Source organism: Indicator indicator, chromosome 1 (assembly GCF_027791375.1).
Source record: "Indicator indicator isolate 239-I01 chromosome 1, UM_Iind_1.1, whole genome shotgun sequence".
NCBI classification, from domain to species: Eukaryota; Metazoa; Chordata; class Aves; order Piciformes; family Indicatoridae; genus Indicator; species Indicator indicator.
The window spans coordinates 77416436-77442900 of NC_072010.1; the positions used below are offsets into that span (position 1 = coordinate 77416436).

At 36.6% G+C, this 26465-nt stretch overlaps 1 protein-coding gene across 3 annotated transcripts in view; it reads right to left on the reverse strand.

The window, feature by feature from the left end:
* Positions 1-468: 468 nt before the first annotated feature.
* NLGN4X (neuroligin 4 X-linked) overlaps positions 469-26465 on the reverse strand; it is a 112908-nt gene continuing 86911 nt past the window's right edge. For all 3 annotated transcript variants that reach the window (XM_054399285.1, XM_054399275.1, XM_054399293.1), the window contains 3 exons: positions 13219-13404; positions 10525-11314; positions 469-1318 (listed from right to left, as the gene is read on the reverse strand). In XM_054399285.1, the coding sequence (XP_054255260.1) occupies positions 469-1318; positions 10525-11314; positions 13219-13404 (1826 nt within the window). The remainder of the gene's footprint in view (positions 1319-10524; positions 11315-13218; positions 13405-26465) is intronic.

The window sequence follows — 26465 nt, forward strand, 5'->3', positions numbered from 1 at the left end:
AGAATTTTTTATTATTTTATTTATTAAAAAACCCAAACAAAACACCTGTACAGTCACTGGCTCTGTGTTCCAGAAGACTCTGCTTTACTTGTAACACTCAAAACACCATTTTAAATGACTTCTTCTGGCCTCAACTTTGAATCAAAGTGGCTGAGATCTTAAAGCAGTATCATAACAGCAATGTACACTTTTCACATTTCATAGGGTTTGTAGTTGATCTTTAACATCAGAGAGTTACTGTGGGAAGGATCAGTAAGAAAATAATGACTGTCCTTCACTTTTAGTTGTTTTTACTTTAGATTTTGACAAGGCGTTCAATGGATGGTATTATAACTTTTTCCTCTTCTTTTTTTTTTGTTTTTCTTTTTTCTTTATTCTTTTTTCTTTTTTTTTTGTTTTGTTTGTTTGTTGTTGTTTTTTTTTTCTTTCTTCCAAGTGGCTTGTGAGGGTACAGGGAATAGGGCTGAGCTATACCCTAGTGGTTGAATGTCCATGGGGCAAATTTGTACTGTTTTGGCCTCCACTGAAGGTGTTGAAAGTATGCAAAGGCTGCATTCCTGTTAATGTATTTGGAATCATTGTTATGGTGTTGGGTGTCATTAGTGGGATGTCATCTGGGGACCTTCTCAAAGTAAGTGTGTAGTCAGGTGGACAGGTGAGTCTCAGTGTGTCATGGGCCTGCAGTGATTCACACTCATGGTCATGTTCTAGCTGTTTCATCTGCAAGGACATAATCTCTTCATTTTGTATGTGTGCAATATCATTGGTTGTGTTCCTCTGGGGGCTAGGGCGCCTGTGAGTCTCGTGACGCCGTTTGTCCTTCTTGTAATATAATGCAGCAAATGCTAAAATATTAAGGAACAGCAAGGATGCCCCCACAGCAATGGTGACGCTCAACTCTGTGGAGTAATCTCTCTTGTTTTCTATCAGAACTGTTGTATCCTCTGGAGCTGTTTTATGGGTGTCTTTTGAATGCTTGGGATTGTTGGCAGGTGTCATTGCTGGGCGTTTGGTTGCTGGCCACAATTTACCAGGAGAACGTCGTGTCACATAAGGAAATGAGGTCATGTCAGGAGGGGGGACTTTAGTTGTTGTGGAAACATACTGAAATATTTCATTCAGATTGTGCAGATGTGGTACAAGCTCCAACCAGAAAGCAACTTTTGTTGCTCGGTAGTGATCACGAACTCGAGGTTTTAGGCCAATATGCAGATATAGCTGGTCTTTGGGATTGTATTTGGACCAGGCCACTTCTTCAAAGCGGTTGGGTTTCGTGTGGATGAACTTTGTGTCCTGTGGGACAGGCTGATTTGGATCTCTGAAAAAAAAAAAGAAAAAAGAAAAAAAAAAGCAGTATTAAAAGAAAACAACAACAACAAAAACCAACCCCCATCAAAGAAAAAAACAAAAACTAAACCAAAACCCATTAAAACCAGCCCTTCATCCTTTAGTTAATGGCTTATCCAATCATTAACATAACCTGAAAACCAAAACCTAAAATTCCTTAATAACAGATGTTAATAAATAAACACAGTTACTTTCTGTACAGTACATTATGTATTTTTACATTAAAACAGAGAAAGGCTTGTGTTTCAGCTCTCAAAACCTCGTGCAGTGTTCTGTGATTCGGTAACAGTCTCCAAAACTTAGAGAGGTATTAACTACTTTTACCCTCAGTAAAGCTGTAGGTTCCACTTCTCCCAAGGTTTGACATTAACTTTCTCATTTAAGGTACCACTGTTTCCACTGCTCTTGGTAGTAATAAGGACACCTTATATCTATGGCAATGTTGGATGTCCACGTGACCATAAGAACTTATACAAACCATGCATATTACTTAAATGGGACATATTTCTCTATGTGTTCCTTTACTGAGATATTAGTCTCCCTTCATTTGCTGATTAATGTAAAACTTGTAGGACTGGCTAACATGCCAGAAGGCTGTGGTGCAATTCAGCAAGACCTGGACAGGCTGGAGAGCTGGGTAAGAGGAACCTAATGAAGTTCAGTAAGGGCAAGTGTAGAGTCCTGCACCTGGGGAGGAATACCTGAAAGCACCAGTACAGGTTTGGGGTTGAGCTGCTGGAAAGTAGCTCTGCAAAGGACCTGGAAGTCCTGGCAGACAAGTTAACCGTGAACTTGCAGTGTATTCTTGTCACCAAGAGGCCAATGGTATCCTGGGGTGCATTAAGAGTGTGATCAGCAGATTGAGGGAGGTTCTCCTTCTCCTCTGCTCTGCTCCGGTGAAGTCATATTTGGAGTATTGTGTCCAGTACTGTTCTCCCCATTTCAAGGGAGATGGGTAACTACTGGAGAGAGTCCAACTGAGGATTACATATATGATGAGAGGTCTGGAGTATCTCTCTTACAAGAAGAGGCTGAGATCTGGGCTTATTTAGCCTGGAAAAGAGAAGACTGAGAAGTGGTCTTATAAATAATTACATACATCTAAAGAATGAATGTCAAGAGGATGAGGCCAATCTATTTCCAGTGATGCCTAGCGGTAGCACAAGAGACAATGGGCACAAACTAGAACATAGGAATTTCCACTTGAACATAAGGAAAAGCTTCTTTACTTTGAGGGTGCTGGAGCACTGGCTGCCCAGAGAGATTTTGGAGTTTGCTTCTCTGGAGACTTTCAAAACCTCCCTGGATGTGTTCAGGTGCAACCTGATCTAGGAGAACCTGCTTTAGGAGGGATGTTGATAATACCCAGAGATCCCTTCTGTCCCCTACTACTCTATGTGACTCATTCAAATACCTACTTTGGGGAAAAGCCTTTGAAGTGTTTGTATGTCACAAATCTTTCAAGCATTAGCAGCTTATTATTTGAAAATTCTGTGTGCTCATTGCTACTAAATATTTACATTTAATGGCTGTAGGAGAGGGAGCCTAAATTCTGCCACAATTTGTAGCAATGAGAAATATATTAGCTGATATCAACAAGTTTTATAGTAGTTAAGTAGTATTAGTAGGGAAGTACAGTATTCAGAGAGAATTAAAAAGAAAGGTAACTCAAATATTTAATTGAAATAGTTTTGTCATTTTTTAAATTTTCTTGCTATAGGTCCAGAAAAAAAAAAAAAAACAACAAATCAATGGCAAAAGAACTTTTATGGTTACTGTTTATGTATCCTTATAGTTTTGCTAAATTTCAGATAAATAATATTTCCTCTTGGAATGAAAAAAACACAGGCATCCAAAACTGCTAACTTTAATATTCTGTTGTGCATGAGTATGAATCTTGTTTTGCAGTAAAGAGTATTTTCTGGGAGTTTGTGACATGTTACAGTGAGAATACATGATTCATTTTCTGAGCATTAGACTGAGAACTTTCCATTCTCCTTTCAATTCCCATATGCATTAGTTTATTTCCTGTGAAATTGATTCTAGTATTTTCCTTTTCTTCCAATATACTGATGTATGTTACGGGAATATCAAAACCCACTGCTGCAGCTCTTAAAGCATCTTTTTTTTTCCCCCCCTTTTTTCATTTTCAAAAGGTCATGAGCATGATTACTTAGTTTAGCATTCCTTTTCTGTTTATAAAGAGCTTCTCCTTACTTCTCAAACCAGAGTGGTAATCTGACTTTACAATTTTACAACTCCTGTATTCATCTGTTTACCTGAACAAATTTATCTTACTTTTTTTTTTTTTTGAGTGAAAGGAAAATTCTTTTTTTTCTATAATTTTGGTACTTTGGTTTACTTATGCTTGGTGTTTTAGGTGGTTTTTGTGTTTGGGGGTTGTTATTTGTTTGATTTTTTAATATTGTACTGTATCTAATCTTTCCCATCTCAGTAAGATATAAACTAGGGATTCCAGAATTGTGGCTATTTAATTTTATCTATCTACCTATCTGTTTTTAATTTTATATCGTAATAGCCAAATGGTCTGAGCAAAAAGTTAATTGCTTAGTAAACGTTTATCCTAGCAGGAGGAGTAATATCCACTTCCAAGCAGCACAGTAGCAGATACACTCTTCTGCTTTAAGGTATTCAAACATACATTCAAAAAGTATTTATTTTGGTCTTAAAGAATGGAGTGAAAGATTTGCCAAATCCAGAGGGGAAGATATTGGTTCAATTCAGTGTACTACTATAGTACTTTCTGGTTCAACACATAAATTCTAGAGCAAATTAAAAATCAGAAAGATTAGCAAAACACAAAGTGTTTTTCTTGTCAGAAATTAAAAACCCTGCAGGAGTTACAGCACAAAATCCATCTTGTGTTCTCTCCATTTGCTGTTCTGATTCACAGCACAAGCAACTCTGAGATGGGTCCTACAGAAAACACACAAGTTATGTTAGGTCACGTAAACAAGTTGCACTTGATGCTCAGTACAGGCCACGAAGCAACTGAACATTGATTTCAGTGAGCCAAGCTGGACATTCACTTCTTTTTTTTTAAATTATTTTATTTTTATTTTTTAATATCCTCATAAAAATAACACCGGATGATGATTTTAACAATTAAACATTTTTTAATTTAGCCTTCCCTTCCTCTGCAAACAGCCTACAAAACAAGTAAAAATCAACCTCCCTTTGACTCTCTCCTACTCTCTGCCTCCATCTCTCCTTTTTAACAGTACCTCTTAGGATAGCCACTTATGCTGTCACCTTCTCCAAACACATTGCAAGAGGGTAGTCTTGTATTTCAGGATTTCCTTTTGTTGCTCTATGTGGGCATGAAGATGTCCATTGAAACAAGGAACAGAAAAAATTCAGCCAGCCCTACAGGCAAGTCATATTTTGATGCGGGTAACAGAACTCTGCCTTTGGCATCAACTCTAGAGTTGATCATTTATTAACTGAATAAATGGTGACAATATTCTTTCCGAATTTGGAGCTTACGTATCTAAACATTTTTTTTTTCCCCATAAGAAAATGGAATAACCAAGTCTTGGTTTTAGAGACTAATTCTAATTTACTGAAAATACTCAGTGGATATAAATTAAAGAGTTTTTATTGTCTTTATTCCTTCTTGGGAAAAAATCTGCACAATCATAAGGTTACAACTTATGAAATGTCTTTTTCTTGGGTAGTTGAGCAGTTTACCCTGTAATGAACAATTCTCTAGTACAGATGTACATGTCCTATCAAATCTGTTGTTTGACAAAATTTTTGATGTTACCTCAAATTTCCTTTTACCTTTTTTTTTTCTCTCACATAACTTTTGTGTTCCTGGACATTTTTGAAGCTCAAGGGTGTAACTATAGAACAAAAGTCTGCTAGGAAACATTTCTTTAAAAGTCTCTTTTATCATTGTTATGAAAATAAAATCTGAGTAATAGATTTTCAGTTTTGTTCTTACAGTAGTATTTCTTATGGGGACTAGACGACTTGTTTCCCAATCGTACTAGTTGGCAGGGAAGCTTTTTTTTTCTTCATCCTATTACTAGAACAGAAATCATTGCTGTTCATTTTGCTGATTATTTCTTTTCACCACCTTTACAAATCAAAATGCCCACAGCATGAAATGCTTGAACTTGTCTTCCATATTATAGAAGACCATATAATGACCTTTCTTATCTTATCTAAGGTATTTTTTATTAATGTACAGAATCACCTGATTCCACGTATCATTTCTTTTCCTCACTTTCACTACCAATTGCTCAATTTAACATGTTGCTGTTTACTGTAATTTAATTCATATCTCCTGAGCCTACATGAGATATACATGTTCAAGTATTTCCAGAACATTGATTTTTTTTTTCCTCAGGTGATATAAAGTAAAGGTGTCTGCAATGGATGATGACTGAAGAGCAAAACACATTCCTTTTCACAAGGTGAATTAGTAGTTGACCTGGAGAGCAAATCAGGAAACTGAATATTTCACATCTGGTGATATTGTCATGAGAAGAATGATGGAGAATTTGTAGAAATTTTCTTTTATTCTGAGTTCCATATAACATGTTGAAATTTATTTTTTAACTACTACTTAAACAGCAATATCACTTAGAGCAATAGAACTGTTATGTTAATGCACTTAAAGTATACTAATATTTTGTGTCATTCTCTAACTTTACTGGAGAGCAAAACTGTCCCAACAGACATATACTGAGTGTCCACAGGACAGTGAAAGACATCTTGATCATTTATTTTCTTCCAGCAGTCCTCTTTTCTCCATATGGATTTTTCCATATGCATTTCACAGAATAACAGAATCACAGAATAACAAAATGGTAGTGGTTGAAAAGGACCTCTGAAGATCACCTAGTCCAATCTCTCTGCTAGAGCAGGATCACCTAAGCCAAATCACAAAGGAATACATCCAAGTGGGTTGTGAATGCCCCAAGAGACAGACTCCACAACCTCTCTGGGCAGCCTGCTGCAATGTTCTGACACCCTCAAAGCGAGTAATTTTCTCTTTATTTTTACATGGAACCTCCTGCGTTTCCATTCATATCCACTGCCTCTTATCCTGTCACATTTCTTCACGCTTCCCTTGATTTTCCATGATGTCACTATATTATTAATGGTACAGCCATTGCTGCTTGAAGCAGCACTGGTACATAAGCATTTTCCTTTGTGTCCTTTCCTCAGTTCCTCAGTTTAGTTGTGGACACTAGAAAGTCAAACAATAAAAAACACAGACATCCTTAATGTTAATTTTTGCATATCTTAATCAATGGTAGTAAAATAATTCAGGAATATTTATCTGACTTACAGGTCTTTATCTTTCTTACCACTAGAAGAGCGGGATGAAAGGGAGCCAAAACAGAGTATTGTAACTCCTCAAAAGAGGGTAATTTTTAGAAATCAAATAGATGATTCTAAGGAGAGCATGATTTCATCTACTCTGAAATTTCAAATCCTTCCTCACGAGAGTGAGGAGAGAAGGACTGGCACGCATCCCTTTGTGCTGTTCACTCTCCCCCTGCTGATAAATCTGTAATGGATGTAACATGGCCCTAACTAAGGGAACATTTGAGCATATGTAACTACCACTGCAGTTAGGATAGTACTGCTGCCAGCAGACTGAAGCTTTAAGTGCACCTCTTGATGAAGCTCTAGCATATGATTTTGCGCATAGTGGAATCAAAAGCTGTATATTTGTATCATTTTTGCACCCCAAATTCGGTTTCTCACACCTATACTCTGTAACAAATTGCTTTCCTATTTCTAAAGCAAGTTAGAAACACAGTTTGAACAGGCCAAAACAACTGTTAATGCATATCATGGTTTAACTCCAGCCAGCAACTAAAGCACCATGCAGCGGCTTGCTCACTACTTCACCCTCAGTGGGACAGGGAGGACAATCAGGAAAAAAAAGTAAAGCTTGTGGGGTGAGATCAGAACAGTTTAATAACTAAAATAAATTAAAATATCAGAATAATAATATGCAATAATTGTAATGAAAATTATTAAATAATGAACAAGTAATATAAAGAAAGAGAAATAAAACCCAGGAAAAGGAGAAGATATGAACAATGCAATTGCTCACCATCTGCTGATTGATGCCTGAGCACTGATCTAGCCACCCCAGCCAATTCCCCCCAGGCTATATACTGAGCACAACATTTTATGGTAGGGAATACCCCTTTGGAGAGCTCAGGTCATCTGTGCTGACCATGCTCCCTTCCAGCTTCTTGTGCACCCCCTCACTAGAAGAGCACAGGAAACCAAAAAATCCTTAATGCAGTATAGCACTTAGCAACAACTAAAAACATAAGTGTGCTACCAACATTATTCTCAAACTAAATCCAAAACATGGCACTGTACTAGCTACCAGGACAATGAAAAAAAAGGAAAAAAAATCATAGCAAGGTAGAAAATGGAGGATTAACAAAATGTAGCTTTCAGGTATTCCTTTCAAGGACGACCCATTTGCCAGTAAACATTTTAATTGTCACCCTCTTTTTGCTAGCTGCAATAACAGACTTCAAATAAAACACAATAAAAGCACTGCTTTGTGCTGTGCTTTTGACATCTAGGGATTATGCAAGATTGAGCTGCCCTCCAAACTCAGCATTGGCAGTAGGATCATTAAACAATGTGTGTTTTCAGCTGTGGGTAGTATGTCAGTTAAAAGATTAGCACAGCCCATCAGAACTCTGCACCACCTGAGCCATAATTATGCAGTAAGTACCTGGCTGCAGCCTCTGGAGGAGAGTCATCAAGATTGGAAAAGTTTCAGAGACATTATAATTAATGAAATAAATCTGCAGTTTTAGTGTTAAAGGCTCATCTACAGGGAAACATGGAATAACAAAATCTTTCATTTAACAGATTTTTTCCTATGTGCTGCCATGGATGAAAAAAAAAAAAAAAAACAAACCAAAATGATTTCTCTTAGAATAAGGATGGGAAACAATCAGTTTAAAAAAAGATGGAAGAACACTCATAACAAAGTCCCCAACAATGTAGTCTTGAACCATAGCAATCTTTCTGAAAGTTGGAGGATTTGAGTGGATTTCAGATTGTGTGTGGGAGGGTAGAGAAGAGAACGGTCACTCCAGATACATCCTCTTTTGCTCTAGGTTGAAGTGCTACAATCTTCCCTTTTCCATTGGAGGTGTCAGAGGTGCAGAGTAAATGTAATCTTAAAATACTATTTTCCTCCAAATATTCTCTTCTACTATTCAGAACAATTAACATAAACAAAGAAAAGAAAAAACCAGGAAGGTAATGCATCTTGTGTTTCTCTTTTCCCTTCCTTGTGTAAACTGAAATTTTACAGCCAGAGGTCATTTTTAACAATGTGTCTTTCACACCATCTATAAAAGAGAAAGTTTGTAATAAAAGATAAACCCTACTCCTGCTCAGAAAATTTTCAGAAATGACTAAAGGCTTTCCCAAAGCACCTGTTCTGCCTTTAGTTGTAGTGTGACAACGAGTTCATAAGCAAAGAACTGAGAGATAATATATACAGCCTGCTGAAATTAGCTTTGAAGTAGCAACAGCTGGCAAGTGCTTGCAACTATGAAGTAATGGTGGCAGCTGGGACTGTGAGAAGCTCCTGTCAGCCTCAAGAAATTGCTTCAGAATGACTTTCTATTCTATAGGGAATAGTCATAAAGAAATTGTAAATAATAATGAGACTGTGGAGATATTGCATCTCCATAATAATTCCAATGATGTATATTTGTGAGGACCTGAAGTCCTTTATGTATATATATCATGTCATCTACAAAAATACAGATTGACAGTACAATCATCTGTACAATACAAGACAGCATGCCCCATTCTCTGTCCATAAACTGAACTTTCATCCTGAAGTTTGCCCATCTCAGTACTGATGATTTCATGTTGCCAAATACATCTAAATATTCCACAGTTCATTCACTATTGTTGCAGTACTGTGGGATTTCTGCACGCTAAAGTACCAGTTTGACAAAAATATAGTGCAACAAAAGCTTTCTTTTTGCCTAGCTAATTGACCTGAAGCATTTGATTGTTTTTTACTCAATTCATGCTTGAGGTTCTCGTTAAGACTGCAAAATCGCTCTCCCTTGAACGTCATTTGAATTCATTAAAGGCTGCAAGATCTGCTGAAGCCTCTGACTGTTTCACACTAGGCATCTCTGAATTTTTCTTATATAGCTGCACACCATTCACTGCAGTGCAGTGAAGCTGCAGTTTCCAGAGCCCAATCCTGCCATTAAGCATTCATTGGAAAGATTTACAGCCCCTTTGTGCCACAAGTATCTTTGTTTTAATTCTGTACCAAAGACTCAAGGTTAACAAAAAAGCCCTTGCTCTTCAAGTAAAACACTGCAATAGTCTTTAAAGCAATGCTGTAGGAAGGAGACAGAAATTCTTAATAGCACTCACAGATTAAGCTGCTTTGAGGATTCTTTCACTGATGTTTACAACTCCATTTCAGAAAAAAAAAAGGATGCCTTTATTTTGTTTCATAAATAGAATTAATTTACATTTGTAACCTTCTCAAAGCAAAATTTATATCTGAGTCTCTTTTTCATTCCAGTCAAGTACTTATTATTGCTGTTATAGCCCTCAGAGGAAAAAAATCTTTCCACTGTCTGCCTTTCTGTTGAAATTCCTCCCTGAGTTCCCATTCCTGTGAAGGTCGCTTAAAAAAAAAAACAACTTCTTTTCTCTTGCAGTAGATTAATGCTATCTGCCTAACAGTCCTTTCTTCAAGTAGCAGACATGTTCCCTCTGATTTTTCAATATCTTAGTTAGCTGCCTTTTCTCTATGAGACATTCTTTGTCTTTACACTTTGTAAAGACAAACAATAGTCATTGTTATCAATATAACAATCAATAGTCATTTGTTATCAATATAACAAATTTATATTGATTTGTGTATCAATACAAATGCGGTGTATTGAATCAAAAATACACTGCATTATTATTCTCACTGAGCTGCTGAAAGAAAACAGTTTCAGGGAACACACTAATTAAAAATCTGTTAAATATGAATAAACCTCAGTTACCTCCTGTCTTATGCAAATAGTGCTACAATACTACTGCAAGATCCGGGTTTGAATCTACTGCAATGGGATACTGACTAGAAGTATGTTACCAACTGAAATAGATACTGGGGGTCAAACTTACCCGGTTTTGGCAAAGTTAGTCCAATATGTCATAACTACTGCACTGAGCATGACATCATTCTTGGAGAAGTTGCAGTTAAACAGTTCTGTGGGGCCAATCATAGGAATCCCAAACACATAAGGGACTTCGTCACCATGAGCTGAATCAGCCCAGCTGGGTTTCATTTCACTTTGGCAATGGTGGTAAAATGCATAGAAATATGTCGGAGATCCATACTGGGCATGCAGGTCAGCAGTAGCAACAGCTGGTGCAACCCACTGGTGGTCTGTAAAAAGAGCAACGAGGGTCTTCCGTCTCGTTTCAGGGTTTTCTTTGTCTGCCCAATCAGTGTACATGAATTTAATGGTCTCTCGCAGTGTATCTTTCCCTTCTGGATAACCGTATAGATTGTCCACAAAATTCGAGACGGAAAAGTCAAAGTCATTGGGGGAAACACCATCTTCATTGTCCACAATGCCATCCACAAATTTTAAACCTTCCCCTTGATTCACACCCAGCATTATATCATAGTTAAGGAATTCCCCTTGCTCCATGAGAATCTGTGGGTCATCTGGAATAACATCTCCATCTATCACAGGCCCAAAGGCAATGTGGTAGGTGGCTGGAGTGATGGTCTGTTGAATGAGTTCTTTGTAGTTCTTATTACGAAGACATTCAACCAAATCAGTGGTATCCAGCATGTCGCAGCCCACTTTATCTGCCAGTATCCGAGTGTACTTGGCAGGCTGATAGTTCACCGCCCAGCTGGACAGGGCTGTTCCACTCTGTATGATTGCCTTTTGGAACAAACCTGCAGGTGTAAATTGTTGAAATACAAGCATAATTATATATGACAATTAAAAAAAAAAAAAAAAAGTAGATTTTGCTGAGCAAAGAAAACATCAATTATACAATAACTAAAGGATGTATATACCTACATTTCAATTCAATTTCCATATATTCTACTCACTGTTCCTTTTTTTATAGTATCTCTAAAAGGCTTCTTGTTCTTGATGTTCACACACACAAAGCATGAAGATTTCAGGTTACTGTTTCAAGAATAAAACTCATGCTTGTACTGCAGTTTTCTTGCATCTTTAATGGAAATTCCCTGGCTTTACCACAGTGGCAGACCTGTAAAAAATTCTTTAAAGGAGAGGCAGCTACAAGCAATCAGATGTTCTTTACCATGTAAATGACTTTCATAAATGTGGTCTTCAGTAGTTTAAAGGTGAAATTAATATTACAGACCTCATTTTCTTCACAGAAGCCATGTATCATATAATTTGAAAAAAATCTGCTCTTCTAAAATTAATAGGCTTGAGTCTTCTACTCTGACATGATTTTTTCTTTACCATCTTTCTTTTATTAAAACTATTAGCACTTCATGTGTGTGTGTGTTAGCACTGCCTATATGTTGAACTAAAATATATTCACATTTTTCAGAGGAGAACAAGATGAGATTCAACAGCTCTTTCTGATTGCTTTATATATACCAATATAAAGACAGATGAAAGACCCAATCTGAAGAGCTTCTTTGTGTCACAGCATTGAAAAGCCACTGAGCTTACCAGGGAGTCTGCTCAATTTAGTTTTTCCTGGTAAGATCACTAAAATGGCCTATTATATATACTTAAACTAAAATCTCTGGGCCTTTTCTGCACATGGTTTCTACTCTCAAGCTCTTGAAATAACAATGCCAGCAAGAGATACAAAAACACTTAAAGACTTTGAAGCACGTATAGGAGAAAATGTCTGTGGTCGATATACCTTTGTGATAATTACTTACTGTAAACGCTGGAGAATTTCAGTGATGCAATTAGTTAAGATTTCCATGCTTCCATCTGCTTGATTTTGGCATGGTCATTACTCAACAGTTATTCACTGAAGCTTGTTCAGTGGTTGGGCTTGATCTTAATGGTATTTTCTAGTTTAAACAATTCTATGAACCCATTTGTATCAATTGACTGAAAAATCTCAATGTATATCCGAATTGGTTGTGTTTACCAGTTGCCCTGCTGCATCTGCTTGATATAGCTTAGCCTTCTGCCTGCCTTCTCTTTCTTAGATTTCTCTTTTAATGTGATAGAAAGGAGCACAGACTTATAAATACAACAGGTATTTTTGTCTTGTTTTCTTTTATGCATTCTTTGTAGATTTGGTCTTATTACTAGGAATATTTATGGTTCAATACTGGTGCTATATGTTCTTGGGGTGTTTTTTTAGAGGGAGAGCTGTTGAAGGTAGAAATCCCACAGCTCCAACACTTAACCAAATCTCAAGAACTCTGTGTGGGATTACACAGTACTTGTAGGGAATTAAATAATTTTTTAATAAGATTATGTTAATTAAGGAAATCTAAATACATATTGGAAGTGCAGACAAGAGTTTGCTTCTACATAAAAGGTCATTGTCTTTTTTAATTAGGGCAAATTCTTTGATACAAGGCCCCGTAGAGATTGTTGGCAAAGCTAAAAAAGAGTACTGGGTATGGCATTTGTTGCATGAAATTTCTGCTATGATAGTATTTAATTTTTCATATAAAAGTATTTACACTGACTGCCAGAAATCCAGAATACTAGCTAGTAGGTATTTCACAAGAATTATAGCGCTCATATTCTAATTCAGCCTACCTGACATGGCCACTGTCATTACATCACACTGTGAGGGCTTTTTTTTAAGAAGTGTTTTTTTTTTTTTCCATAAGATTATTACCTTCTGAATAGTGAGAGAGTGTCAGGAGACTGACACAGGAAGCTCCTGCCCCAGATCCAAAAATAGTAACTCTTTTTGGGTCCCCTCCAAACGATCCAATGTTTTCTTCAATCCAACGTAAAGCTTGGATTTGGTCAAGCAATCCATAATTGCCTTTTGCAGCTTGGTCTCCAGTACTTAAAAAACCTATAAGGCAAAAAAAAGATAATTTTAGTTCACAGGGTACATAGTTAGCTACAGGGTATCCACATATTCACAACACATATTTCCATCTTTCCTTTTTTTTTTTTTTTTTTTTTTAAAGGTCATGGTCCTAGTTAAACGTCTTCTGTGCAGGCAGCAGAACTCATTCTCTATGCTGTTTAGTTCTGGAGGTTTTTTTGCCTACTGCAGAGGTTATGTTTGTGAAAAATCATTATTTCCTCTAAAACAATTCTATGTCAATGCAATGTAGACTGAATAACTTGATAACTGTATGTGAGTAAAGTACAAAAACTGAGATACCTAGTCTTCCACTGAGAACAAGGCTCCCTAATACATTAATTTAAAAGCTTCCTCCCATGGACAAAAATTGTCCTGAATTACATAGCTTGTTAAATTATTGTCCATGTGATATGGATAGACACACTCAGAAAAATAAAGATCAAGAAAATAGTAAAAGGAACAGGAAAAAGCCTAGGAAATAAACCACACTTCAATTTCACAGGGGATATTTACTAGGAAGACAGCAGGTAAATCCTCAGCAGTTCAGCTGTTGTTAAGGGAAATTTCATCCGAACAAATCAGGTTTTGTCTCTTTCCTTGGAAATTGCAGGGAAAGCTGTGCTGTTATTTTTTGTTCCTGTACTATGTTTATCAGATTTTAGAAACAAAGCATGACGCATTTGGTGCTTGTCTTGCAACACGGAATGAAACAACTGAAAGACTATAACTGAGATTAATCTTGTTTTTCTGAAACAAACTGACTAAGGTAAAATATGGCAGTTATCTGCACTGCCTATCATTCACAGTGACGACCTTGTGCTACGTCCAAACTACCACATAGAGCTATGTACCCTCCTCTTTTTAACTTCCACAGACCTTTTCTGTCAGACAAATGGAAGTCAAAAGTTTATTAGAAATATCTTAACAACATATGGAAGTTTTCAGATGGACATGGCAGATTCAGGCACCACTGAGAGCTGCTTATCAAGATAGAACAAGGAAATCACCTTTCTGGTGTCTCCCAGCTAATTATCAGTTCAGACAAATTTGCCAGAATAGGGCCCCAGGACTCAGAAGATCTGCAGTCCTGGAGCAGTTTGAGATAAGAGTCTGAAATTTTGAGCCACCTTAGCTTGATGTTACAAGAATTTCACGTTCTTATGAAGGACTGCAGGGAAGCTTGGGCTCTCTAGGGGTGAAAAAAAAAAGGCCTTGTAGTACATTTCATGTGCTTTGGCAAAGGAAATAGATCACTTTGCACTGGCTGTAGTTATTTTTTCTGTGCTAGGAAGAATTAAAATTCACAAGGTGAAAGAGATTTACAGTATGGAAGACACAGAAGAGAAGGAAAGAGAAGAGAAAAAGAAGAAATTACGTGTTGGGCATTAATACGTCAGACTTTTGTCATAATGATTTTTATTGGTAAAATTCCTACAATGAGGTGCAAAATCCAGCCTCAAGGTTTAAAAGCAAGCTCTAAGGACTAAACTCTAAATATGGAATGATACATGGCCTGTTGTTATGGTGGCATACATTTCTGTATGCAAAGTTAGGCATGACTGAATGGAACGTATGTCTCACACAAAAGATTATTCCTCATATTTAATTAGTAATTATTAATAGACATTTAATATCAGCAAGTGTCTAATGAATACTTGTTTCCCAGTACAGAGTTGTTTCAGTTGCAGTAATATAAATCATAGCATTATTGCCAAGTAACATCTGATATGATTTTCTTATTAAAAAGTCTCTAATAAAGGCAAGCACTGTAGTCAAAGAGCAGTAACAACTTTTTTCTCTTCTAGACCAATGGGGAAAATAACTAAACAAACTATTAATCTATAATTACCTCAACTTTTTTTAACAGATGTGGTTTTCTCTTTTTCACACACCTTTTATTATCTTTTTTTTTTACTACCAAAGAAGAACAACCCACTTGCTGGTTTTGTTGCTGCAGCTCACTGCAGTGTTCTGTAACACACTATGATTAAGCCTTTATTCAATCAGAACTATGACCTCCCTAGGTGCAAGTGACTGTTGTAACCTTTACAGCAGCCTGGTAATTAATATTCAGAGCCTAAACACATTTTAGCTCCTCAAGCAGCATCAAGCTAAAGTTGGTTGATCTTTGTGATTTTGAATTCTTTCCAAACATGCTTAAAGGTGACAGTAAAATCACAGTCAACGAATATCTGACATTAGACAAATGAAGATTTTTTTTTTCATTTCCACAGTTCTCTGCTTATTCTCATGCAAAGACAAATTTTCTTAATTTAAAAACTAATCATCATGGCAAAGTGTCAGCCCCACATGACACAAACTGAATTCATAAATCTGTCTTTCCCTGACGAGGACATGTTTTCTTTCATGCTCTGAATACCAGACCAAAATATTTGCTCAAAGCTGCTTTAAGAAATTTAAGCAAGGAGTACTTCTTTGTCCAGAAATACACAATACTAAGAGAGGTTTTTTTTTTCTGTGATCACTGTAGAGAGTTCAGAACAGTGTCTCCATGTGCCACTTTAAAATCCTGAACAAACAGGAATGCAGGTTTTTTTTTTTTTTTTTCTGAGATAGGACGTCATACTCAGTGCCTCTTATGTAAATTGTTTTACGTGTAGTTAAGAGAATTTTCTATTTTACAGTTAAGTGTGATTTGAAGAGCATTCTGTGATCTGAAAATCCTTAGGTTGGGGGTTTGGTAGAACATGGAAGTTCTTCTCACTAGCCTAGTGCAACAGAAGAAATGTCAATAGTTAAATGTAGAAATAAAGAGGTGGGGGATTTTCTTCCACATAATAATACAGCAAGGAATTGACAGTAATATCTAGTTTTTAACTTCACAAATCTGTCTTCCCCTAAATAATGATTTGGAAAGGTGACCACATGCAAAATTCCATGGACAGCAACAGCTGAAAAAGAGGAATGTGAGTGCATCGTTGAGTGAAGTACTCCAAATTGTCTTAAGGTTTGCTCCACTTATTGTGTCAGAGGGAAAGCTGGCCTGAGTAGCAGCCAGGGAACAAGCCTTCTGAAGCAGAAGTCAGCTTGAAAACAAGAGAAAATGAAGAAACGGCAAAAGATAGAGGGAGGTGGGAAGAAGGTTGCATGTGGACATTTTTTGACATTGAGAGACGTGGCCAATGATATTGCAAACTCCCTCCAGGCTGGAAATAGGGTATCTCCTTTAGGGTACTTACACCAAGTCAAGGGTTGTTCACAGGGGCTGGCAGACAGGGACACTCTTGACATGGGTGAGGCCTCATGGGGTGTTTTTCCTTCTATGTGTGTCAGTGAGTGATCAGGAGTCGCAGGAGCTCACCTGACACTGGAGCAGCAATACATGTCAAATGGAGAATGAGGGGAATTCCAGTCCTTACCATGGGGCTGCTTGTGACCCACATAGCTTGGAGGTGGTTTGGTGTACACTTAGCTCTATGTGTCTGTGTGATCAGAACTTTTGAATTAATTACAGAAGGGTGTTTAGTAAGTTGCCACTAATTAATAACCTTTCTTAAGTATCTATTCCCTTCCCTTCTTAATTTCTTTTCAATTCTTTTTTTCTTTCTTGATCTTTTTTGGTTTGTTTATTCCCAAAGCAGTGGAAGAAGGAGACTAGTCACCGAGCTACAAAGTCTTTAACCCTTCTACACTGGTTAGCAATAAAATCTGAATTCCTGTATCAACACCAGGTGTAAGGAAAGTTTGGATAACAAAGCCCTGTGTATAACAAAGTTGCTGGCTCTATGTGAAGAGTGAAGCAGTAGTAACTATGATAAAACCACTTGTTCTACATTCCTTTTCTACTTAATTTCTTTTACTTCTTCAGTTTAAACAGAAGCTGTTGTAGTCTCACTTAATTCTAATCCATTTGATATGCATAGTCATATGGGTGCAAACATTGCTCTTTGTAGTACGTTTCAGACTGTAAGACTTTATAAATGATTAGAAACATAAAGGGAAGCTAAGAAGAGTACAAATGCAAAAGATTCTCCTGTTGTGACTTTTTTTTTGCAGCTGGAGTACTTTAGTAACTTTTTTCAATAGTAACAACCAATCAAAAATATTTTCTTTTCTCAAAAAATAATATTTTGTATTGCTTTAGTAACTCTCAGGACAACTTTTTTTGTTGTTCTAAATAGATACTGCAGTAGACAGTATGAAATCTCCCAGTGGAAACAAAGCAGGAATTTTCATTTACTAGTTTTGTTTTTTCCCCATCTAAGGAGTGAAAATAGAAACAATGAAAGATTAAAAGTCATTCTATCACACATTCTAGTGTGATACTGCTAGCTACTAGAATGAATTCTAAAAGTGCATCTTGATGTGAGGTACACTCCTCACTGCAAATGAAGTACTTTTGCTTTCTCTTCTGTCCTTGACAGGTTTTCTTAAAAACAAAAAGTTTACTTTCGGAGATACATCCCTTACATAAAAAACAGTGACAAGCTTACTAAGACATATTAAATAGGATAAGAAATTAATGAACAGGAATTCTGTACAAAATCAACAAGCTACTGCATTTTGATCTATTTGTCTCCTCCTTTTTAAGACTCTGTCTGACTTCACATTCCTTTTATCTTCATACTTCTTCACAATTCCTGCTCAGATATGTATAGCCTGCTGCAATCTGTCAGGCAAAATTCTCACAAATAAGATTTATTCTCACAGTATCTGAACATATGACATAAGCAATATAAATAATATCCAAGAGACTATACTTCCAGCATAATCATGCCTTTGTTTGCTTTATTTTCATTTGTTAAATCTAAGAGTAGAGACTTTTAGAGCAAAGAGGCAACAGCAAATACACAGGGCTTTCATATTTTCTAATAGCTTTCATTTGTATATATCACATTTACCACTGTAAAAGTGTACCTGCTGAAGTGAAATCCACCAGAAATTACTGAGTACACAAAGACCACAGTTGGATCAGGACGTCTCTAAGATATAAATAGTTGGAGGCCAGAGGAGTATTAGAGGGAATTATCAACTAAGTTTGTCCTATGCTTACCCTCCCCTAACCATACTCAAACATCCCCAACAGTGTTTGGAGCCAAAGTGCTTGGCTGGATGATGTTTTGGTTGGAATCAATATAACTATATGTTCTTTTCCTTCTTTGTTTGATTTGATTCTATGTTTAACAGTAGTGTTTAAACTTTACTGCAGAGGTGGTGGGATGCAAGATGGAGTGATAGTGCCCTTGCCACACATTTAGCAGAAAGAAAACCATTAGTATATTTTCCTGGCAACATGAATGGTCTGTTCAAAGCTGAGTAAGCATCACTACTGCATAGATTCTGCAAAGTTCAAGACAGGTATCTAGTGACCAAGACAAATGAGAGGACTGTAGAGCAGCTACGTACAGGTATCTACGCAAAAATGATGTTACACAAAAGCTTCTTCATCCTGAAATAAAAACAGTAATTCTTTCCCTTCAACTGCAAAATGGTGTGAAATTTGCAGGTACAACTGTCAAAGCAATTTTATCATTCATTCAGCAACTCAAGCAGTAGTATGGCCTGTTATTCTAAAGTAGTATCACAGGAATTTCTGCCAGCTATGTCTATTCGCCCTATCCATTTCATTTAAATTTTAACTCAAGATATGATGTAGAGAAGACAACTCAGCTTACAGTTTTCATATGAATTAATAGATTACACTAAAATGTAAGGAACAGTGATGTCTTGAATGAAATTTTCTAACTCAGGCTTAAGCAAGAGAACAGTCTCTTAAGATTCTACTGTGATAGATTCTTCAAAGCTACTTCTATTGTGAAGACAAAACCTAAATCTGCTTGTTCAGAAAGAAAACTCATTATCATCACATGCACTACAAAATAAAAGGCCTGAGAGAGCAAAGTGAGGATATTATTACTTGTTTCCCTATTGCTTTGCAACTGAAATATAAAATATATTCTTTACAATTCAGAAGAATATATAGTCTTAAACACATTAAAGCCTTTTGAAAATGTCCTGGATGTCATGTTTGTAAGAACACTTATGGGGAAAAGTATGAAATGACAATGGGATGCATTTTAACAAGATTTAAAACAGTGAAATAGTTTTAATGAATCCCATTGAAATTTATATATAACATCTTAACTTCTTTCAAATTCTCCTTGTTCGTTGTAAAATGTTATGAAACTGCTGTTCAAAGTGATTAGGCCAATGCATTAGAGATTGCAAATGTTCTCAACATTCAATTTTATTGCCATGATTCACGATGAGTAGCAGCAGATACCTCTATATGAAGTGTCATTGAAGAAGCTTTTGACAATTGTTTTGAATATAGATTTTTTAAAAGAGTAAATACAGATGACAGCAAGAAACACTGAAGAACATATACATTAGTCTATTTTCTTCTGTATTACTACTTATCCAGATATTTTTTATTGTAAAATACAGATACATGAAACTAAGAGTAAATATACTTTTGATTTTTTTTTTAACTAAATGATCAATATAATGATGAAGTCACAACATCTTTAGCTGGAGCTAAATTCAGCTGGTGGACAGTCATAAGTCATGCTCCTAAAGGCTCAGGGTTGGAACCACTTCTATTTAACATCTTTATGGATGACCTTGATGAAGACAGAGAGTGTCTCATCAGTAAGTTTACAGATGACACCAGGTTAGGTGGGAGCAGCATGAGGGTAGGGAGGGTAGGGAGGCTCTACAGAGGGACTTGGATAGATTGGATCCATGGGCGTACGGGATGAGCTTCAACAAGGCCAAATGCCAGGTCCTGCACTTGGGTCACAACAACCCCAAGCAACGCTACAGGACTGGGGAAGTGTGGCTGGAAAGCTGTCTGGCAGAAAGGGACCTGAGGGTTCTAACTGACAAGCAACTGAATATGAGCAAGCAGTATGCCCAGGTGGCCAAGAAAGCCAAAGGCATCCTGGCTTGTATTAGAAGTGCTGTGTCCAGCAGGAGTAGGGACTCACTTTGTACTCGGCACTGGTGAGGCCACACCTCAAGTATTTTGTTCAGTTTTGGGCACCTCAATACAAGAGAGATGCTGAGGTGCTAGAGTGAGTGCAGAGGAGGGCAAGGAAGCTGGGGAAGGGCCTGGAGAATAAATCTTATGAAGAGCGACTGAAGGAGCTGGGGCTGTTTAGTTTGAAAAAGAGGAGGCTGAGGGGAGACCTCATTGCTGTCTACAACTACCTGAAAGGATGTTGTGGAGAGGCTGGTGCTGGTCTCTTCTCATAGTTAGTAAGTGATAGAACAAGAGTGAATGGACTCAAGCTGCAACTGCATAGGTTTAGACTGGACATTAGGAAAAAAATTTTCACAGAAAGAGTGGTCAGACATTGGAATGGGCTGCCCAGGGAGGTGGTTGAGTCACCAAACCTGGATGTGTTTAAGGGTTGTTTGGATGTGATGCTTGTGGATATGGTTTAGGGGTGAACCTTGTAGAATAGGGTTGTTGTTTGGACTTGGTAATCCTGAGGGTCTTTCCAAGCTGAATGTTTCTGTGATTCTGTGATTCTGTGTTGTCCATAACAGAAAACATTCTAACAGGACACAGAACAGAAGAATATATTTTAAAGACATTAGGTTTATCCCTATAAGTGACAGAAAATTTTATCTGCATGACATAAATAGCAATTGGCTATACCAACAGTAAAGGAATTTTTAATTACCAGCTTCAAAAGATAAGATTTTATTTTTTTAAGAAAAGGCCTATGGGAGACTAGGCATAATTTTTCCTTGCTAGGAAAAACACTAAGTGACGAAGCACGCAATATTATTGGATCAACATACTGGTGTAAAAAACAAAAAACAAGTGCTTACAAGCCCAGAAACCCACCAGATCCTGGGCTGCATCAGGACAAGTGTGGCCAGCAGGGTGAGGGAGGTGATTCTCCCCCTCTACTCCGCTCTGGTGAGACCCCACCTGGAGTACTACATACAGTTCTGGAGCCCCTATTACAAGAGGGGTATGGACATGCTGGAACGTGTCCAGAGAAGGGCCACCAGGATGATCAGAGGGCTGGAGCACCCCTCTTGTGGGGAGAGACTCAGAGTTAGGGCTGTTCAGTCTGGAGAAAAGAAGGCTCTGAGATGACCTTACTGTAGCCTTCCAGTATCTGAAGGGGGCCTGCAAGACAGCTGGGGAGGGACTTTTTAGTGTATCAGGTAATGACAGGACTAGGGGGAATGGAACAAAGCTGGAAGTGGGTACACTCAGACTGAACATGAGAAAGAAGTTCTTCACCATGAGAGTGGTGAGACCCTGGAATGGGTTACCCAGGGAGGTGGTTGAGGCCCCATCCCTGGAGGTGTTTAAGGCTGAGCTGGATGAGGCTCTAGGCTGCCTGATCTAGTGTGAGGTGTTCCTGCCCGTGGCAGGGGGGTTGGAACTAGATGATCCTTGTGGTCCCTTCCAACCCTGACTGATTCTACAATTCTATCCTATGATTCTATGTTGCTGTGAAAATGAGCAATAAACGCTTACAGTTTTAAGAACTTCATTCCCTTTTTTTTTTTGTTTAGTACTTAAAACAAAGTTACCCAACATTTTTTGTTGTTTTTATATATTATTACTTTTAAGACAAATAAAATCGCACTGTAAACCCATAATTTTCCAATGAACTTTAAAGAAGCTCACAAAAGGATAAACTTCTTTTCTGGTTAGCAGGGCTGTTAGATAATGGTGCTATAACCTCTGAAAAAAAAAGCAGGTATGTCTTCATAAGCCAAGTGTTTGGTTTAGCATTGAAAGTTACCCCAAAAGACCCCAGTGAATCCTGTTGTCAGTTGAGGAAGTACTCAGAAACGCTGACATACATATTCCGACTTCCAGTTTTAATTACTTATGCCATTGACCACCTTTTTGTCAGTAAGAATAACGCTCCTTTGCTGTCTTATGTAAGAACTGGATGGCAACTAGAAACACCAAAATTAATCACTTTTTCTTGAATGAATGAAATCATGACAAAATTAGGTTTTGCACACAATTAGCATTTTGTACACTTTGGTAACTACCATAAGCACGTCAGTTGAAGTGCATTATTCCCATTGACTAAAATCATTTGCACTCAATTTTATCTGAAATATAATTAGATATGTGCCTACCACCTCCAATGACAGGGTACTTGAAATGGTATATTTCTGTAAATAAAAAACAAACTAAATAAAACAGCACTGTTAAATTATCTAATAAACAGAGCAGCAAAACAACCTTGACTCTGTGAATTCAGTAAAGTCAAAACAGATGTCTACTTATGCAACAGCTACCCTACAGGTAATATCAAGCTCACAGAGCTTCTTGCAGGGAGATGAGCTGAGTGTAAAGATTCAAAGGATGGCAAAGAAATGGAAGTAGAACAACACACATTCTCTGCATTGGCCCTGTATTATGAAAAGTGTCATGCATATCAAATAAATAACGTGGCAGTGGTCACCCCAGTTTGGGATTCAGGCCTCTTGCAGCTGTGACCGTAACACTCTTAATGCTGCCCTAGGCATTTACAGATCAGCACCACTCATCCTTCTTTGAATGTGCATAACAGATGATCTGGGCAAAATCTTCAGTGATCTGAAAAGCCTCAAAATCCTTCAAAGTCCCCCAAATCCCTTTCTGAGATGCATGTAGCTGGCATAAATTGTGAATTTGAGCCAGTTGATCTGATAAGAGAGAAGGTCTTCCTATCAACAGGAAAATAATGGTCAGTTATGATTTTGTCCCCAAGTCACAATGCATGTCCCTCAAAGGATGATGATTTTTTTTTGCCTCTATTCACATTTTTCATTTGTGTCCCATATGGAAGAATGAATGCCTTAAAAAAAAAAAAAAAAAAAAGAAAAGACAGCAAAATATTACATATTTTATTCCTTTACTTCACCATCCAAACACCAGAATCCACACATAAGAGCAACATTGCCACTGTCTTGCATCCCTCATGTCTTGTACATGTTATCTGTAATGAGTATTTTACTAAGCAGCTTCAGAAATGACTCAAGTGAAATTTTTAGAAAGATAAAAATATTCAGTTGTCTCCATCCACTGTTCAAAACGAAGAAGACTGGAGTAAGATAAGGCGGAATTTCAAGAATTATATGAACAGATTTCTGGAACTCCTAACAACATACCCTTAAAAAAAATACATCTTTATTTTTTTCAATTCTGATGATAGGAAAATGTCCTAGATGAAAATTTATTTGCTTTTACTGAAAAAGAAGTTTTTTGACAAAACTATCCTTTCTAAGGCTTTGACATGGAAGTCCACAGAATATGCTAAAAGATAGTCTAGATTGGCTCTGCACTTCATGAGTCCCTTGTGAGACACAGCTAGATTTAAATAATGTGCCTCAGTAGTCAGAGTTCAAACAAAGTGAACAAAATAATTTCTGCTGCACATTCAAACATATAGAATGTGTGTTTCTAAGGAGGAGTTTACTGCAACAGTAGAACTATTGCGTGCCACAACTATTTTCTTAACAAGAAAGAAGCAAGTATAAATCCCTTCTTATCATTTCTTTAGCCTTAGTAATCCAATTATTTACACACAAATATTCTAAATACTGTAAATTATACTTTGACAATTTTAAGTTAGAGCTTTCATAGAATCATAGAACTGTTGAGGCAAAAGAGACCTTTGAAATCATCAAGTCCAACTGCTTGCCTGAAGCTCAAAATCCCACGACTGCTAATATACTACCACAAAACCACGTCCCTAAGCACCACATACACGCACCTTTTAAATACTTCCAGGGATGGTGAATCCATCACCTGCCTGGGCAGCCTGTCCCAATGCCTGATCACCCTTTCTGTGAAGAAACTTTTCCTAATATCCAATTCATAAAGAAACATCAAAATAATCATTCACCAATATAATGTTTGCCAAAAAAGCTTTCATTAAATGAAGTGATAAATTAGGTAGTATTTTTTTTTGGTAATCATTTGAGGCATTTCTTCAAGTTGGAAAAAAAGATAGATTTGAAGATAATGTTATGCTCAGATCAATGAATACATGGAGTTGCTTCTTTGATTTAGCACATTATTTTGTAAGTTTTTTATGAAGCTCTGAATAAATTTGAAAAGTCATGATCCGTCTTGCCCTACCACATTATCATAACAGGTGAAATAATTTTTTTAATTTGTAGGAGTCTTGACCAAATCTGATGATTTAGAAGATATATGAACTGCTCCTTCAACTTTGCACTTTGTTTTAAATTAAGTGTTTCTTTGAAGATTTTGCACAGGCTTATTCTCAGTCATGCTGTATATATGCAGAGATCACAAATATATGATCATAAAAATATAATATAGATATAAAAAAGAAAATCAATCCATCTTGTGGCATTAAGTGGCATGCAGTAAAACAGCAAACACTCTCAATACACCCACACTAGATGTATCACTTTAAAAGATGGGAGTTTACTAATTTCTATTCCAAATTACTGTGAATGTGTTGAAGGTAATTCAGATCTTCAGCAAAACAACCAAAGCTAAGAGGTTGTAGACTTCAAAATCCAGCAAAATAGTTGTGAGAGTATTACAATTATCACCCAACAGTACCAGGTAAAAATGATGAAGAAAAGTAATTGCTTCTGGATTTGCACATATCCATCTTAAGAAATGTAAATGCTAAATACATGGACTTTATTGTTTCCATCCTGTATTCTTCTAATTATGAAACAGATGTTATTTTTGAGATGAAAAATAAGGGTTAGAAATTGTTCAATATTTCTGTTTTGAATGTTTGAAAATATTATGGTGAAAATAGTAATTTTCTATTTGTTTTTGACCAAAAAATGTAACAGAAATATTTTTTGTTCATAAACCAGTTCCAAACAGATGTGTTCATATTCTGCAGTTTTGGCTAAACTCTTCTGGTTTCTACAGAAAGTCAGAGATGATTGTTTGGTCCCATCCTTTGATTGTAGGAATTCGTAAGCTTGAAGAAAAGAAAGAAAAAGTGCTTTGCACAAAATTAAACTATTTCCCTACTGATTCTCCCTCCTATCATGTATTAAACAACATAACCCTAAAATCAGGAGACTCTCAGTACTCTGAAATTTAACGAAAAAAAATTGTCAATGACAACTCTAAAAGCACTTTACCTACATGTTATCCTAGAATATTGCTCAACAGAAGGAAGAGTATCTAGGATAGACAAGAATGATGTTACCAGACGTCACCTCAGTGTTAAATATTAAATAATCAGGGGTTGGGGGTGAAGTTGTGATTTTTTTCTCACATTTGATCCCCAGAAGAACCTATTTCTGATTTGTCTGCTTACAGCACTGATAGGGTAGGAATGAATTCTCCCCAATGAAGAGAACCAAAAATGAGGGTAAATTTATAAAAAAGTCTCTTCATGTTATGCTATTAGAGAGAAAATTAAATGACTTTTTCATATTCATGCTTGTACTTCACTGAAAGTTCTTAGTAAAACTCATTATTGTTGACCTTTTATTAAAAAATATAATTTTTGTTTCTCCTTACCCTTAAGGGAATTTTAAACCAATCATTTATCTTTTTTGCAGTGCCCATCAAAATTATTTACTCTCACAATTTACTATTAAACTAGAACAATTTTGTGCTGCCTACATTAGAGAGGATTTTTTTTTATTAAAAACTAACCTGCAAGAACAAACAAAGCAATCACAGATGAATAGTATTCCTTATTCAACTACTTTCTTTACCCTTCTTTGTCTTTTTTTGCTATCATTGCATATGTTTTGACAATAAAAACATTCTTACCAAAATACCTACAACTCTAACAGGATTTTATGATATTTATTTTATTTTCAAAACACTTCACCAGATAATTTTGTAAATGGATTGTTGTGCCCAATCACAAGATTATTGGCACAGAGAAGAAAAAGCTACGGCACTCAACATTCCTGGCTTTACTTTACTGCTTTTAGTTTTAGTTTTATTTGGATGTAAATATGATGCAAAGTGTCATTCTTGAAAAACCCATTAGACTATCTGAAGTTGTATTTTCCAACTTACATCATGGGAAAATTTTAAAGAAATAGTGTTTCTCTAAACCAAATCTCATTTAAAATAGTTGTCATAA